A 16052-nucleotide genomic window follows, 5' to 3' on the forward strand; every position below is an offset into this window, starting at 1 on the left:
GTAAATTATTGAGCAATATAATTCCATGTGATTTAGAAAAAATGAATAATGACATTAATTTTCATCAACCCCAAAGAGAAACACAGTTAAGTCTTTACCAATAAGAAACTGATTTGCACAAAACAAACAAACAACAAGGCCTAAAGAGAACACGGCCTTGTTGCAAAAAAAAGACAACCTGATAAAGGATCAATGCCTTAGGTGTGTGTGCTTTATAATTAACAAAAAACGTTCACACACCCTGTTTTATCATGATACAACATCTCTATGATTGCTGGGTAGGGGGAACAGATAGAATCTTGCCTGTTTTTGCAAATGAAGAAGTTGAAGCCAAAGATTCTAAGAGAATGGCCTAACAACATGTAACTAGTTAATACCAATTTAGGATTCAGAACTGGGTCTTCTGACTCCTCTAATAGTGTTTATTTCCACTTTACCTTGCTGATGATCTAAATAAAAAAAATCTTAGACATTGAAGAAATAAAAAAAATCCTATTATAATATTCTAGCCCTATAAAATTTAAATCATTATTTTATTGAGCAAGTAAGACTAATTCTGCATTCTAAATTGAAAAGTATTTAAACTTCTAAAATATTTTTAGTGTGGGCAACATAGTGAGATCTCATCTCTATAATTTTTTTTTTAATTAGCCAGGTATGGTAGCGCTTGTCTATAGTCCCAGCTACTTCGGAGACTGAGATGGGAAGGTTGTCTGAACCCAAGAGGTTGAAGTTGCAGTGAACCAAGATTGCACCACTGCACTCCAGGCTGGGCAACAAAGCAAGACCTTGTCTTAAAATTTTTTTTGAAAAAATTTTTTTGCTATTTTTTAATTGACAAATCATAATTGCATTACACTTATGGAGTACAATTTGATGTTTATATATACACACACATACACACAAAATGTGGAGTGATCAGATCAAGCTAATTAACATATCCATCACCTCACTTGACACTTTTTGAGGTGACACATTTGAAATTTACTCTTGGCTGAGCGTGGTGGCCCATGCCTGTAATCCCAGCACTTTTGGAGGCTGAGACAGGAGGATTGCTTGAGGCCAGGAGACCAGCCTGGGACACATAGCGAGACCCTGTCTCTAGAAAAAATAAAAAAAATTTATCAGATTTGATGATGCATGCTTGTAGTCCTAGCTACGTGGGAGACTGAGGCAGGAGGATTGCTTGAGCCCAGGAAGTAGAGGTTATAATGAGCTCTGATTGCACCACTGCACTCCATCCTGGGTGACACAGTGAGACCCTGTCTCTTAAAAAAGAAAAAAAATGAAAAAAAGGAATTAAATGTACTGTTAGTTTCAAACTATTAAAATATTTTTAACACCTAATATTTATATGTTGCCTAGCCATTTTAAATTTTAATTACCTATGTTAGAAGACAGAAGAAGTATGAAAAAAAAATTGCTATCACTATCTAAGTAGCCTGATGTTTTTTCTTCACATTCCTCAGGTATTCTTTTCTGTATTAATTGGGGCTTTTAGTGTTGGACAGGCATCTCCAAGCATTGAAGCATTTGCAAATGCAAGAGGAGCAGCTTTTGAAATCTTCAAGATAATTGATAATGTAAGTCTAAGTTGGCCATTTATCCATCTGTCTAAAAGATTGTCCAGTTAAGAGTCAATTTCTTTGTCACTTTATCCAGCTTTCCACAAAATATCACTAAAAGTAGTTATTGTAACCTAGTAATCTCTTAAAATTTGATTCTGTTTAGAAGCCAAGTATTGACAGCTATTCGAAGAGTGGGCACAAACCAGATAATATTAAGGGAAATTTGGAATTCAGAAATGTTCACTTCAGTTACCCATCTCGAAAAGAAGTTAAGGTACAGTGATAAATGATTAATCAACAATTAAACTATTGAATGAAAAGTTTCTGATGTTTTCTTGTAGAGATTATTTTTTTAAAAGTGCATGTGTATTTAAACCTAGTATTGAACGGTCAGTTCCTATACCCTGTGTCTGTGAATTGCCTTGATGTTTTTTTTTTTTCACTCGTCCTGGCAGATCTTGAAGGGCCTGAACCTGAAGGTGCAGAGTGGGCAGACGGTGGCCCTGGTTGGAAACAGCGGCTGTGGGAAGAGCACAACGGTCCAGCTGATGCAGAGGCTTTATGACCCCACAGAGGGCATGGTGAGATGACCCATGCTGAGCTAGACCCTGCGGTGATCAGCCGTCACATTGCACATCTTTCTGATGTTACCCTTTCAACTACAAATGTATGAAAGTCACACTTAACTTTTTATTCCAGGTCAGTGTTGATGGACAGGATATTAGGACCATAAACGTAAGGTTTCTACGGGAAATCATCGGTGTGGTGAGTCAGGAACCTGTATTGTTTGCCACCACGATAGCTGAAAACATTCGCTATGGTCGTGAAGATGTCACCATGGATGAGATTGAGAAAGCTGTCAAGGAAGCCAATGCCTATGACTTTATCATGAAACTGCCTCAGGTAAGTTGTCCTTGCCCTTTGCCTTTCTAGAGGTGCAAAAAATAAAATGCGGGCCTACTACATAGGAAATTAGGAAACTACTATAAATCGGAGGAAGAGAAATCCTAAGAAGGGAAAATAAGATTACCTCAGATTTGAAAGTTCTAGCAGTATCAACTGGTCGTAGACACATTTTTAAAAACTGAGGTTGGTTATTGTGCTAAATAAGATTTAAAGAACTGGACCTGTATTACCTGTGAGACTTGGGTTGTGTATGGGATTCCTTACCAATTTAAAATATGAGCCGAGATAGCTTGTCCTTATGCTAAATAATCCTGGGTTTTCTGTGGTAGAAATTTGACACCCTGGTTGGAGAGAGAGGGGCCCAGCTGAGTGGTGGGCAGAAGCAGAGGATCGCCATTGCACGTGCCCTGGTTCGCAACCCCAAGATCCTCCTGCTGGACGAGGCCACGTCAGCCTTGGACACAGAAAGTGAAGCAGTGGTTCAGGTGGCTCTGGATAAGGTCAGTGAGGCTTAGTTCAAACCAACCTGATTTATAAGCGTAAGAATATTCTACTATTAATTCTTGTTAATATTGGTCTTAGAAAATGAAATTTCTGATAGCTTCTAGGTGATTCCTTCAGCTATTAAAATAAAAGCATTAGGCCTCTTTGAAATCTTTTTCTATTTGTTTGTTTTATTGTTCAATTTATACTTATTTCTCTGATCTTATTTTAAGTGATGATGAATAAATTTTCATCTAAAGACACTTGCTAATCTTTTAAATTAAAAAATAGAAATATAGATACCAGTGAAAATTCATCTTCATTGTGATCTTCAAAACTTGACTATGTGGATAACCCTGTTATTTAGGTTTTGAGAGTTTGTAATATTGCCAGGAAGAGAAAAATACAATCTGAAGGTTCACACATGATTTTCAAGACGTTGAATGCCACTTGAAGACTCTATGGGAAATAAGAAACTTCTTATTTCCAGGAGAGGGGCAGAGAGCCTGTGATACTGAAAACGTACCTAAGCCATGACATGTTATTGACTATCAACAGAGTTTGACTGTCCTGCGATTCTGGAGTCCATATGACTCATTCATCGAATAGCATTTGAGTGTTTGCCCTGGGCCAGGCACTGTGTTTTTGATCTCCAGCATGTGATAGTAATGGAGATAATTCTGTGAGGACCGAGAATGTGGAGAATGAGACCTTATAACCAAAGGAGTTCCAAGTTGAGATGTCACAGTAGATTTCAAAGATGAACTCATATTTGTTTCAACTCTCCCTGTCTCTAATAAAACAACCCTTGAATGTTCCTTTAAACATCCTGTCAACGTGCTTAATAAATTTTTGAGGGAGGAAAAAAAGCAGCTTACTAAACATTCTGTGGACCAAAATAGAGGCAGATGGGATTGTAGCTACTTTCTCCCCGCTCATTTTGCTTAATCTGTGGTTTCACCTCTGTGTTTTTCTTTCTCCTTCCTTCCTTCCTTCCTTCCTTCCTTCCTTCCTTCCTTCCTTCCTTCCTTCCTTCCTTCCTTCCTTTCTTCCTTCCTTCCTTCCTTACTTCCCTCCCTCCCTCCCTCCCTCCCTCACTCAATCGCTCCCTCTCTTCCTCCTTTTCTTTCTTTTCCTTTCCTCTCCATACCTTCCCTTCCCTCCCTCACTCCCCTCCCCTTCCTTTCTGTTTTTCTTTTCTTTTTCTTTTCATTTTTCTTCTCTTCTCTTCTCTTCTCTTCTCTTCTCTCACTCTGTCACCAGACTGAAGTGCAGTGGCGCCATCATGGCCACTGCAGTCTCTGCTGCCCAGGCTCAAGTGATCCTTCCAGCTCAGCCTCCCGAGTAGCTGGGACCACAGGTGTGTGCCACCATGCCAAGCTTTTTTTTTTTTTTTTTTTTTTGAGATGGTGTCTTGCTCTGTCGCCCAGGCTGGAGTGCAGTGGGACAGTCTTGGCTCATTGCAACCTCTGCCTCCCGGGTTCAAGTGATTCTCCTGCCTCAGCCTCCTGAGTAGCCGGGATTACAGGCATGCACCACCACACCTGGCTAATTTTTGTATTTTTAGTAAAGACAGGGTTTCATCATGTGGCCCACGCTGGTCTTGAACTCCTGACCTCAGGTGATCCACCTGCCTCGGCCTCCCAAAGTGCTGGGATTACAGACGTGAGCTACCGTGCCCAACCACCAGCTATTTTTTGATATATTTGTAGAGACGAGGTCTCACTATCTTGCCCAGACTGATCTCAGACTCCTGGGCTCAAGCAGTCCTCCCACCTTAGCCTCCCAAAGTGCCAGAATTACAGTTGTGACCCACTGCTTATTGGTTTGCTTATCTGTGTTTCCTCATTAATCTATAGTGACATTGTGTATTAAATTATAAATAAAAACAATTTTAAAATGTTATATTTTAAAATACTTTAGGGTGTAAATTTTGAGAGAAAATTCCACATACCCCCTTTTTCTTAAAAAGATACAAAGAATTGATCTATTTTCTTGTGTATTTTCTAGTTTCTACCACCTAATTTTTCTCTTGTGTATTTTTTCTTTTTGAAGTTTTTCACTTCTACTTATCCTATTGATCCTGAAAATGTTGTGTGTTGGTTTTGAGAATTGTATTGCTAGTTACTGGAGAGAAATATAGAGTAACAAAAATTATGAGCATTCGGAAAATTACAAAGGTTAGAGAAGTCTTAGATAAGGCCTGGATATCTGGCTCTGTTCCTTTGTGAAAATAAAAGAGACTTACATGACTCTTCAATGTTTCCATAATTCTTCTACCTAGGAATAAGTATCACTTATTAAGCACTTACTATGGATAAGGCATAATGTTGAGTACTTTATGTGCATTATTTTATTTAGTCATCACAACTACTCTAAGAAGTAAAGAGTATTATTATCCCCGTTTTACATATGAATAAATTGAGCCTTACACAGGCTCCTTGCATAAAATATTTTATTGGATAAAATAAATTCATAAATTTATTTCAGGTTAGTGTGACACTGAGGTTTGGACTTTACTGCCTCACATTTATTGTCTGTCTTGTTCATCCAGGGGGTTATGGGGAATAGGATATTATGATTCCTAGGGCTGATTACTAGCTGGTGTGTACCAGTACAGCACAATGGCCTGTGTTTGTTTTGATTGGCCAATGCCTGCGCTGTAGGAATTTGTTGGTTTGTACAAGCCCCTGATTATTTTATTTTTATTTTTATATTATTTTTTTGAGACAGAGTCTCACTCTGTTGCCCAGGCTGGAGTGCAGTGGCACGATCTTGGCTCACTACATGCTCCACCTCCCAAGTAGCTGGGACTACAAGAGCCCGCCACCACGCCCGGCTAATTTTCTGTATTTTTAGTAGAGACGGGGTTTCACTGTGTTAGCCAGGATGGTCTCGATCTCCTGACCTTGTGATGCGCCTGCCTCAGTCCTCCCAAAGTGCTGGGATTACAGGTGTGAGCTATGGTGCCAGGCCCAAGCCCCCGATTATTACTGCAAATTTATGCTAAATAAAATATTTGGGGGCTTACATAATATTAATATGTGACTGGTATATTTGTGTTTTTATTTATTACAATAAAACATCATTTTAGACTATTATCAATTGTCTATACATTTATTGAAGTCAGAGGCTATCTTATATAGATTTGATGGTTTTACAATGCCCACAGCATTGGTTCAGTAAATATATGTTGAATGGATAAGTTTCTTCATGTAATTGTTAATGTATTCAGAAACCAAATTTCTCTCTCTTTAGGCCAGAAAAGGTCGGACCACCATTGTGATAGCTCATCGTTTGTCTACGGTTCGTAATGCCGACGTCATCGCTGGTTTCGATGATGGAGTCATTGTGGAGAAAGGAAATCATGATGAGCTCATGAAAGAGAAAGGCATTTACTTCAAACTTGTCACAATGCAGGTGTAGTTTAACTTTAGAATTTTCCTGTCATCTCAGTGATAAACTGATTTTGCATTTAATGCTAAAAATAAATATTATTTGATTTGATTATCTTAAAAAGTAGGAAACAACACTTGGGGGATTCAGAATGACACCATTGTTTAAGATTTTTTTTTCTCTCTTGAAAGAGGGGAAAATAAAGAAGGATAAACAGATAAAAAAATTAAAAGGTTTCAAGGTATCTATTATAGTAGTCAGCAGCCACATGTGCCTGTAGAGCATTTAAACAGTAGTGAATCTGAATTGGAATGTTTTAAGTAGAGTGTGCACACCTTGTTCTGAAGACTTAGTGCAAAAAAATGCAAAATATCTCAATTTTTATATTGATTACATATTGGAATGATATCACAGGATATCAATAGTATATTGGATATATTAGGTGAAATAAAATATATCATTAAAATTGATTTCACTTCTTTCTTTTTACATTTGTTAACATGGCTTCTAGAAAATTTAAAATAACATGGATCACAGTATGGCTTGCACCATACTTCTGTTGACAGCACTGATCCAGAGTAAACTTGATTGAGTCAAAACACCCACAAAAAAGGGCATGAGAAGATAAGATACATGGAATGAATGCCAGTTTATTTCAGTATATACAGTGGGAATTCTTCTTTGGTGGTTTTCATTTCCAAATGTCACACACATATATAGATACACACAGACACACACACACACACACACACACACACACAAAACAAGGATTAGCTTTATCCTTTTCTGCAGTTACTAAACAAATTACTGTTTTCCTTGATAACTGACATTCAGTGATTAGCTTTCATTGGTTAACACAGCCTAATGAGCTTATGCATATTTCTTGTTTATTTTAGACAGCAGGAAATGAAATTGAATTAGAAAATGCAGCTGATGAATCCAAAAGTGAAATTGATACCTTGGAAATGTCTTCACATGATTCAGGATCCAGTCTAATAAGAAAAAGATCCACTCGTAGGAGTGTCCGTGGATCACAAGGCCAAGACAGAAAGCTTAGTACCAAAGAGGCTCTGGTATGAAGGGGGATGCGGAGTTTGTTTTAATCTCACCAACTGTGGTTCCCCTAGTTTGGTGGGCTAGGGCTATGTTAGGAGTGGGAACAAAAAAGGGCTCTCCAGAATCCTCCTGTCCTATCCCCCAGAATGTTCCACAGGCCAGGATGTCAACATTTTAGAATCAGATTAGAAATTTAAGAGTGTTAATTTATACAGTAGAATTTTTAGAGTTAAAATTTATAATGTAAAGAGACTATAGTGGGTCTTCAAATACCAAAGTTTCTATTCTGTTTATTCCTGCTTATAAATACTCTTGTCAGATTCTGAGTACCAAATAAAAGTTAAGTGTTTGTGGAAGCATCATTTATTTTTTAAAAAGTAAGGGAATATTGTAGCAACATTTGCCAGCATTTTTTTGAGGCTAAATAATAATCATTATGATATTTTTTGAAGCAAAATTGTCATCACTTATTCCTTTTTAAGGAATAAGGATAGGATATATTCCTTTACAATTTTTTGTGCATATGCAAGAACTGTACATTATAAAAGTTTTTAACTAACTGTTGTAATAATTTGTGTTTCCTAGGATGAAAGTATACCTCCAGTTTCCTTTTGGAGGATTATGAAGCTAAATTTAACTGAGTGGCCTTATTTTGTTGTTGGTGTATTTTGTGCCATTATAAATGGAGGTCTGCAACCAGCATTTGCAGTAATATTTTCAAAGATTATAGGGGTAAGTGTGGTGCCCATTTGTGTGATTTACTTGTGAGTCCTGATGGAAGAATGAATGAATAAACTGTGTTTGAACTGGGATACATAAGCAACAAAATCCATTATCTTCTTATGAAACTAATTGGCTTGAAGATGTAAGAATGGAAGTCTGGTTTGTGATAGGAAAGCTAACTTTGTGAACCTTCCTTTGTTGTCACAGTTGGTTTCTAGCCTGGGCAACTAAGGACCAGCTTCCTGAAATAGTCAATGAAAGTGATGAGATGACTTTCTTATACCTGCCAACACTGGACTCTGAACAAACCTTGTGAATTCTCATTTCACCAATGTGCAAAGAGAGTTCCTCAAATGTTGGTCAGACTGGCTTGAGAATGCACTGTTCTCTAACGTACATATTTTCCAGGACATGAGTAGGCCTAGCATGCTACTTTTGTAAGATGTAATTTTCATCCCACTTGCTAAGATTAAAACAAATAGGAATAGCTTCCTAAAGATCGAGATTGACATACGTTGGTTCCACCTCATCTTAATGGTGGCATTTTCAGCAATAAAGTTATGATCTGAAAGGAATGCTCTCTGTTTAGTGACATATTTCCAAACATCAAGCTGAGGACACCCTTGCCATAACTGCTGAAAACATTATGGAGAAAGAGATTGATCACCACAAGAAGCATAAGCTAAACACTGACTTTTGATTCTACAAAACATATATGACTATTCAGGTCTACCCATGCCTGGCTAGCTTATTTCAGTTTAATATATTCATTCATGAATTCATGTTTAATGATATTCATGTTTAATATTAAATATATTTATTCAAGAATTATTATTATTTTTTAAGTCTCGCTCACTCTCGCCCAGGCTAGAGTGCAGTGGCGCGATCTTGGCTCACTGCACCCTCTGCCTCCTGGGCTCAAGCGATTCTCCTGTCTCAGCCTCCTGTGTAGCTGGAATTACAGGCCTGCACCACCACACCTGGCTAAAATTTTTGTATTTTTAGTAGAGATAGGGCTTCACCATGTTGGCCAGGCTGGTTTCAAACTCCTAACCTCAAGTGATCCACCTGCCTCAGCCTCCCAAAGTAATGGGATTACAGGCATGAGCTGCCATGCCTGGCCTCTATAATTATTTTTTGTGTTTTCTCTGTGCCAGATATTTGTCTAGTTGTTGAAAAAAAGTCTTAGAATGTGATCAAATGTCTGATTCTGTAGAGTATATGGTCCAGGGCAGGAGTCAGCAAACTTTTTCTATTAATAGTAAGATGGTAAATATTTTAGGCTTTGCATGCCACATGATTTCTGTTGCAAATACTCAACTCTCACCTAGTAGTACACAAGGACAATGTGGAAGTGAATGAACACGACTATGTTCCATTAAAACTTTATATAAACATTTGGCCAGTGGCCCATAGTTTGCTGATCCTTGCACTAACATATGTCTTACAGGTTTTTAGGGGATGGAGGAGGGGTAGACTGTGGTGTCATCAGAGAAAAAAAAAGGCAGTGGTTAAGTTAGGAATGGGTTTGGTTATAGCAAAACCTCAAGTTATGATTTTATACTTTTCTCATTCTTCATATAACAATAAGTCTGGAGGTAAGTGTCCCAGGGCTGGGATATTAGCTCTTAGATATTGAGTAGGCAACCAGATATCTGCCTCATTGAAGATGGTGGGCTCTGCATCAGTTTGCTTGGATTTATATCCTTGAGTCATCCCTTGCTGGCTGTGTTAACTTGAGCAAATTAATTACCTTCTCTGTACTTCAGTTTCTATCTGTGTAAAACTGTGATGATAATAAATCATTCTCCATTCTGGAGATGGTTGCCAGGATTAGAGGAATAGTATATATGAATTTGCTTAGAATAATGCCTGGCATAGAGTAAGAATTTAGTAGTTGTTACGATTTTTCTTGGACTGACTAGTCAAAAAATTATTTAATCTTTTCAAAAATCCTTTTTGTCGTTGTTGTTTGTCTGTTTTTTTATGAAAGGTAAAGTTGTCTGTCCTGGGCTAGGAATGTGACTGCCTTACAAGACTGATTTTGGCCCACTGTGAAGGGAGATACGTGTTTTCTTTCCCTGAGGAGTGGTTATTCTCTGTGTTCCTTGAGTTCAAAACATCCCATTAGCCCTTATAACCATCTCTGGAAAACATTTCATGTATGGTGCTAGGTCAGGTAGCTGTAGTTTCCAACTGGCTCTCTAACTGGCCATCCTACCAAGAAGGCAGGCTCAAGGAAACTCCTTTCTTTTTGAAAGGCCTGGGCTGAGTGAATGACCACCGCTCTGTGGTTCACCAAAAAAACCACATCAGGTTTTCTCCAGACACCTCAGGACAGTTTGAAATGTCCAAATAGTAAAGCAGTGAACTGCCATAAATGTAGTTCCCACCAAGGGAAGAGGAGAGTATTTGTTCTGATTTCAGCTTTACACAGTTGAGGTGGCACTCCTGACTCCAAGATGGAACCTGAGCAGAAAAAATATTGGATCAATTTATGAATGATAGACTTATCCTGGCCTCCACGGAAGGCAGAATGCAGACACCTTTAGGGCTGGCAATAGGAAAGCCAACCCTGATTTCCAGTGTACTGTGGCTCTCCTGACCCCTGAATACTGGGCCAGATGGGAAATGGGTCAGGTCCAGGATGGGTTCTTCACTGATTGAACTAAAAATCCTTTAAATGTTTTCTTACAGATTTTTACAAGAAATGATGATGCCGAAACAAAACGACAGAATAGTAACTTGTTTTCACTATTGTTTCTAGTCCTTGGAATTGTTTCTTTTATTACATTTTTCCTTCAGGTAAATGTCTCCATTTTCACTATATTCATTTTGAGAAATGCATCATTATTCAACTGGGGGGATTTATAAACATTGATGTAATTGGCCTTTTAGTAGAACTTTTCTATTAACATGGATACTAATAGCCAAGTTTTTCTGACATGGTGAAAAAAGATGTTTGCCTCCTCTGTCTCCCTTGCTTACCTTCTCCTCTCCACCCTCACCTCCCACAATGAAACCAGAGGGAACAGAGTGTTTGGCCTAATATGATGACTGGAGGTGAAAGGCAGGGACTTAAAAGTGGAGTGTGGGGGAGCCCTGGATATAAGTTTGGATATAAGTATTGCCAGTAAATATAAATACTCAAATGTCTTCCCGTGTTCTAAAAGAAACAAAAAACATAAACTGGTGTTCTAAAAGAAACAAAAAACAAAAACCCCATAAACTGGTCACATGGGTTTAAAAAGGGTTTGAAGAGTTTATCACTCAACTTTTGTTCAAGAAGAAAGAACCATTTCAATGATGGAAGAATGTCAATCCTCTAACAAAAAATGTAGGAAACATTTGTAAAGAGTCAGATTTTTACAGCTTGCAAAACATTTGGCTGAAATGAAATGGCAAGGAATTAAGTACTCTAAAAGTTTAGTATGAGGGCCTGGTGTGGTGGCTTATGCCTGTAATCCCAGCACTTTGGGAGGCTGAGGCAAATGGCTCACCTGAGGTCAGGAATTTGAGACCAGACTGGCCAACATGGCGAAACTCTGTCTCCGTTAAAAATACAAAAATTAACAGTGTGTGGTGGTGTGCACCTGTAGTCTCAGCTACTCAGGAGGCTGAAGCAGGAAATGTCTCAGGAACCCAGGAGGCCAGGAGGCGGAGGTCGCTCTGAGCCATGATCGTGCCACTGCACTCCAGCCTGGGGAACAGAGTGAGTCCCTGTCTCTAAATAAATAAATAAATAAATAAATACCATTTAGTATGATAAGACAGTGTTGGTTTTGGTTCAAGTGCTCCTTGTACCTGTTTCTGATTTTGTGTCCTTGGGCACATAAGTAAACTGTCTAAGCCTATTTCTTTAGCTGTAAACTAGAGATACTGGTACCTGCCTCTTGATAATTAAAAGGATCATGTGACCAAGTGCCCAGGCCTGCGTGAGGCAGTAGTAGGTAATCACTTATTAATTGAATGACTAGCCCACTGTAATTTTTAAAGATAAAACTGTGAATAGATCTCTTTATTCAACATGTAAGCATGTATTACATTTTTTAAAAATAGAATATTGTTCTGGACATTATAGGAGGGGGAAAAGAAAAAACAGACTGAATTCTTTCTTTACTCGCTGGGGAATTTGTCCTTACTAGAATAAATGTGACACTCTAACTACTTACAGGATTGCCATACCAGCTATTAATACCACAGGTGTTTGGAGGACGTAAAGATTGCTCAATATAAATTTAGTTAAGAAACTTGGAGTGAGGCAGGCTTTGAGTTGGTCCCTTAAATGTTGACAATTTGAATTGGTGAAGCAAAAGAAGTTAGAGGACTGCCTTTATAACATCATGGTGCTTGGGAGTACTGGAACCTAGCTTGCCTGGAAAACAGGTGAGAACAAAGTCTGTGAATTATAGGACCTTAGAAGTCCAGAGATAGCAAAATGCCTGAAGATGTTAGACCACCCAACTCCTCTTCTTAGTAACATGGGGAGGGAGTCCAGTGGGTAATTAAAAGCTCAGGCTCTGGGTTCCCATTCTGGTTAGGATTCTCATGGATCTGGATTAAGATTCCAACTCTGTGACCTTATAACTATGGACTTTGGATCGTATCAGGCTCTCTAAACCTCAGTTTCTTCTGTAAAGTGGGCTTTTCTGTCTATACCACCTGTGCAGCCTTGTGCCATGGCACACAGTCGCAGAAACAGCAAGCCCTTGAAATCAGGCTTTCTGACTTTGTCTAATCTCCTGCTTTAGCAAAGACATCAGTTCTCCCTCCTTTTATGTAATTGGTGGCTGAGTCTCTGACAAGGCATGTTCCTGCCCACAGGGCTTCACATTTGGCAAAGCTGGAGAGATCCTCACCAAGCGGCTCCGATACATGGTTTTCCGATCCATGCTCAGACAGGTATGTTTATTGAGGGCTGTGCCCTGGGATGGGTAGAACTCCCCATGTGTGCGCCTTGGACTCAGACAGTGGGAGCTCTGTCTTGTTTCCCGGGCCTAGCTCCTATATTGGTTGTTCCTCAGTCTTATGTCAGAGATGCAGCTGAACTGCCCCCTAGGTGCAGGCAAGGCTCTACTGTCTGCCTGTTCTGAGTGGGCACAAGGAACTGGACCAGTTTGAGACAGAGCCTCCAGAATGGATTCACCTCCAGTCTGTGTCTCAGCAGTGGTGGTCAGTGCAGGCAGAAGGCATCTTTGATACTCCTCATCCCTTTCCTCTCTTTCCTTCTTCCTTCTGGGAAACCCAGGGCACAAGCGTTTCTTTCCATCAAGAGATGCCCTCTGTACTCTTTCTTTCTACAAATCAAAACTCATCCCTGTGACCCATTCCTCACTGCCCATTTTCTTTTCTGAGGCTAGTCTGAAATACTAGTTCAAGCTGCAGTGTTACTGGCTGATAATGGGTTTAATGGAATGCTACTCACATTTTGCAGCTTCAAAACCCTAACCATTGACAGGTGTGAATGTTTTCCTGGGGAAATGGGGAAGGAAATTATAGGAATGTAAATCAGAGCAGCCCAGTTCAAAGGGGAAAGTTCCTTTAACAATCATGAACATTTTGTATGTGACCTAATAACTTTCCATTTTAAAAATCACTAATCACTTGCCATTGAGTAAAATGATGCTTTAGAAGTCTGCCCCAGATGTGCCAGGGATACTCAAACCCTGGCTAAGAGGCATCAGTTTGGTGTGTTAGGTTTTCTAGAGGGCATTCACATTTTGCCAGCTGTCTCTGGTTCCTCAGTTCTTCCCCATTCCTCCCATCACCATTTAAAAACAAAATGTATTTATTGAAATTGCTGGCAAGTGACTGACAGAGCCAGGACTGAATCTGAGTGAGAGAGCACAGTTTGATGGGAAACGCTGTCCTTGAACTCTTAGGTTGAACTGTATTTATAACTCAGATTCCACTTAGGTCTACACTGACCTTGCTCCAGGGCCAAATTTCCCATTACCCAACCAGCCTCCAGGCCAGCTGCTATATCCATTACACTTTGGCAGCTGAGCTGATGGTTAGTGGAATGCCTCCTCCATAAATTGTTAAGTAGGGCAAGCATTTATTAAGTGCCTTCTGCTTACAAGGTCTAGTACTTAGTATTGTAAGGCATTCAAACCTGAATGGTCCCTGTGTTCAAGGACGTTACATTCCTGTGCAGAGTCACTTTTAACCACTTAAGAATATTGAAAAGCAAGTTGATACATACTATAATAAATTATAGCACTATTTTTTCTTAAATATTTTTGGGAAAAATGATAGATACTTCTTTAATGTAAATAACCAGTTTAGATAACTTCTTAGGGACCACAGTTATTTGTAAAACACATAAATTCATACTTCAAATTCACAATCATGTTAGTATCTGTGTATTTAAAAATGTAAATGGTTTTACAAAGAAAATCTTATTTTATGTTGAATATTATATTTTAATCTGGATTACTTTTGTTGATTTCTTTTTGACTCAAATCATTTATACTGCCCTGAGCTACATTTATCTAACTGCTTGTTCAACCTCTCTGTTGGATATCTAATAAGGGTTTCACTGTTTAACATTTCCAGAATTGAGCTTTTGACTCTTCTGCTCCCCACCAGACTTATTCTTTACTCCCTCTTCCCCCATATCAGTAAGCAACAGCTCCATTCTACCAGTTGTTTGGGCTAAAAACCTTGAAGCCATCCTTGACTCTTCTCTTTCTATTAACATTGCAGAAGCTTCCTAGCTGATCTCCCTGCCTCCATTCTTATCCCAATCTGGTAGGTTCACCTTAAAACAGCCAGAATCATTTTTCTAAAATAGAAATCAAGTCATATCCCACTGCCCAAACCTGCTGAAGGCTGCCCGTAGCTCACAGGATAAGATCTGGAATCCTGACAGTTGCCCATAAGGCCACACACTATGTGGCCCCCACTGTCTCTCAAATCTCATGTCCTACAACCACCTTTTTCCAACACAACATCTATTTCATACACAGTGGCTCACTGCCCAAGAGTAGGAGAGGGGAGGATCAGAGGAGCCAAATGAGAACACAAATCTGTCCAGAGGAAGGGGAGGCTTTTACAAACTCACACAAAGGTTCTTTTTAGGCTGCTGGCAGCCTTTAAAGCTTTCTTGCTGGTATATGAACAGATCAGGTATGCCTTTGCCTCAGGGCCTTTGCACATGCTGTTTCTGCTTTCCCTGAGGTATTCTCATCCTTTCCTTCATTCAGGCCTCTGTTCAGATGTCCCCTTAGACAGGCCTTCTCTTTCCCCTCCCCAGTCACTAAAATAGCACCTCCCCTCACATTTCTGTTCTTCTTACCCTGCTCAATTTTTCTTTTATTTGTACCTTCCATCTCTAGAATCTAAGCTTCACAAAAGCAACCACTTTGTCTTTTTTGTTTGTACAGGTCCAACACTTAGAAATCATGCACAGGACAAAGTAGGCACTCAGAAATTTTTGTGACAAATGAAATGATCTATTTATGTGTTTTTATATTAAGTTTCTTTCTTGTGTATTGAATGTCGCATCCTGAGTGCTAAATACCGGGGATATAAGTATAAACAAAACTGACCCTGTTGCTGCCCTCTTGGAGCAGAGAGTCTCATAAACAGAGCTTTAAGATAATAAAATCATTTTCTGTGCCACAGGATGTGAGCTGGTTTGATGACCCTAAAAACACCACTGGAGCATTGACTACCAGGCTCGCCAATGATGCTGCTCAAGTTAAAGGGGTACGTGCCTCCTTTCTACTGGTGTTTATCTTAATTGGCCATTTTGGACCCCAGCATGAAACTAATTTTCTCCTTACAGGTGTTAGTTATCATCATTAAGAAAATGTTGGATAGATATCTAACCTACGAACATATCACATGCTTTTTATAGCAACATGTTAACTATTTAAACATTATATACTGTAGAGCATATAGATAACTTATAAA

At 39.1% G+C, this 16052-nt stretch overlaps 1 protein-coding gene across 5 annotated transcripts in view; it reads left to right on the plus strand.

Moving 5' to 3' along the window:
- Nucleotides 1-16052, plus strand: part of ABCB1 (ATP binding cassette subfamily B member 1) — a 219707-nt gene that overhangs the window by 171756 nt on the left and 31899 nt on the right. For 4 of the 5 annotated variants that reach the window (XM_045388707.3, XM_065542385.2, XM_005550319.5 and 1 more), the window contains 11 exons: nucleotides 1470-1583; nucleotides 1732-1842; nucleotides 2024-2149; nucleotides 2268-2471; nucleotides 2804-2974; nucleotides 6216-6377; nucleotides 7250-7426; nucleotides 7995-8141; nucleotides 10830-10937; nucleotides 12957-13034; nucleotides 15762-15845. In XM_045388707.3, coding sequence (XP_045244642.2) covers nucleotides 1470-1583; nucleotides 1732-1842; nucleotides 2024-2149; nucleotides 2268-2471; nucleotides 2804-2974; nucleotides 6216-6377; nucleotides 7250-7426; nucleotides 7995-8141; nucleotides 10830-10937; nucleotides 12957-13034; nucleotides 15762-15845 — 1482 coding nt within the window. Of the gene's footprint in view, nucleotides 1-1469; nucleotides 1584-1731; nucleotides 1843-2023; nucleotides 2150-2267; nucleotides 2472-2803; nucleotides 2975-6215; nucleotides 6378-7249; nucleotides 7427-7994; nucleotides 8142-10829; nucleotides 10938-12306; nucleotides 12474-12956; nucleotides 13035-15761; nucleotides 15846-16052 lie in introns of those variants that run through there. The other variant, XM_045388710.3, reaches the window with a different exon arrangement.

This window comes from Macaca fascicularis, chromosome 3, assembly GCF_037993035.2.
Source record: "Macaca fascicularis isolate 582-1 chromosome 3, T2T-MFA8v1.1".
NCBI lineage: Eukaryota > Metazoa > Chordata > Mammalia > Primates > Cercopithecidae > Macaca > Macaca fascicularis.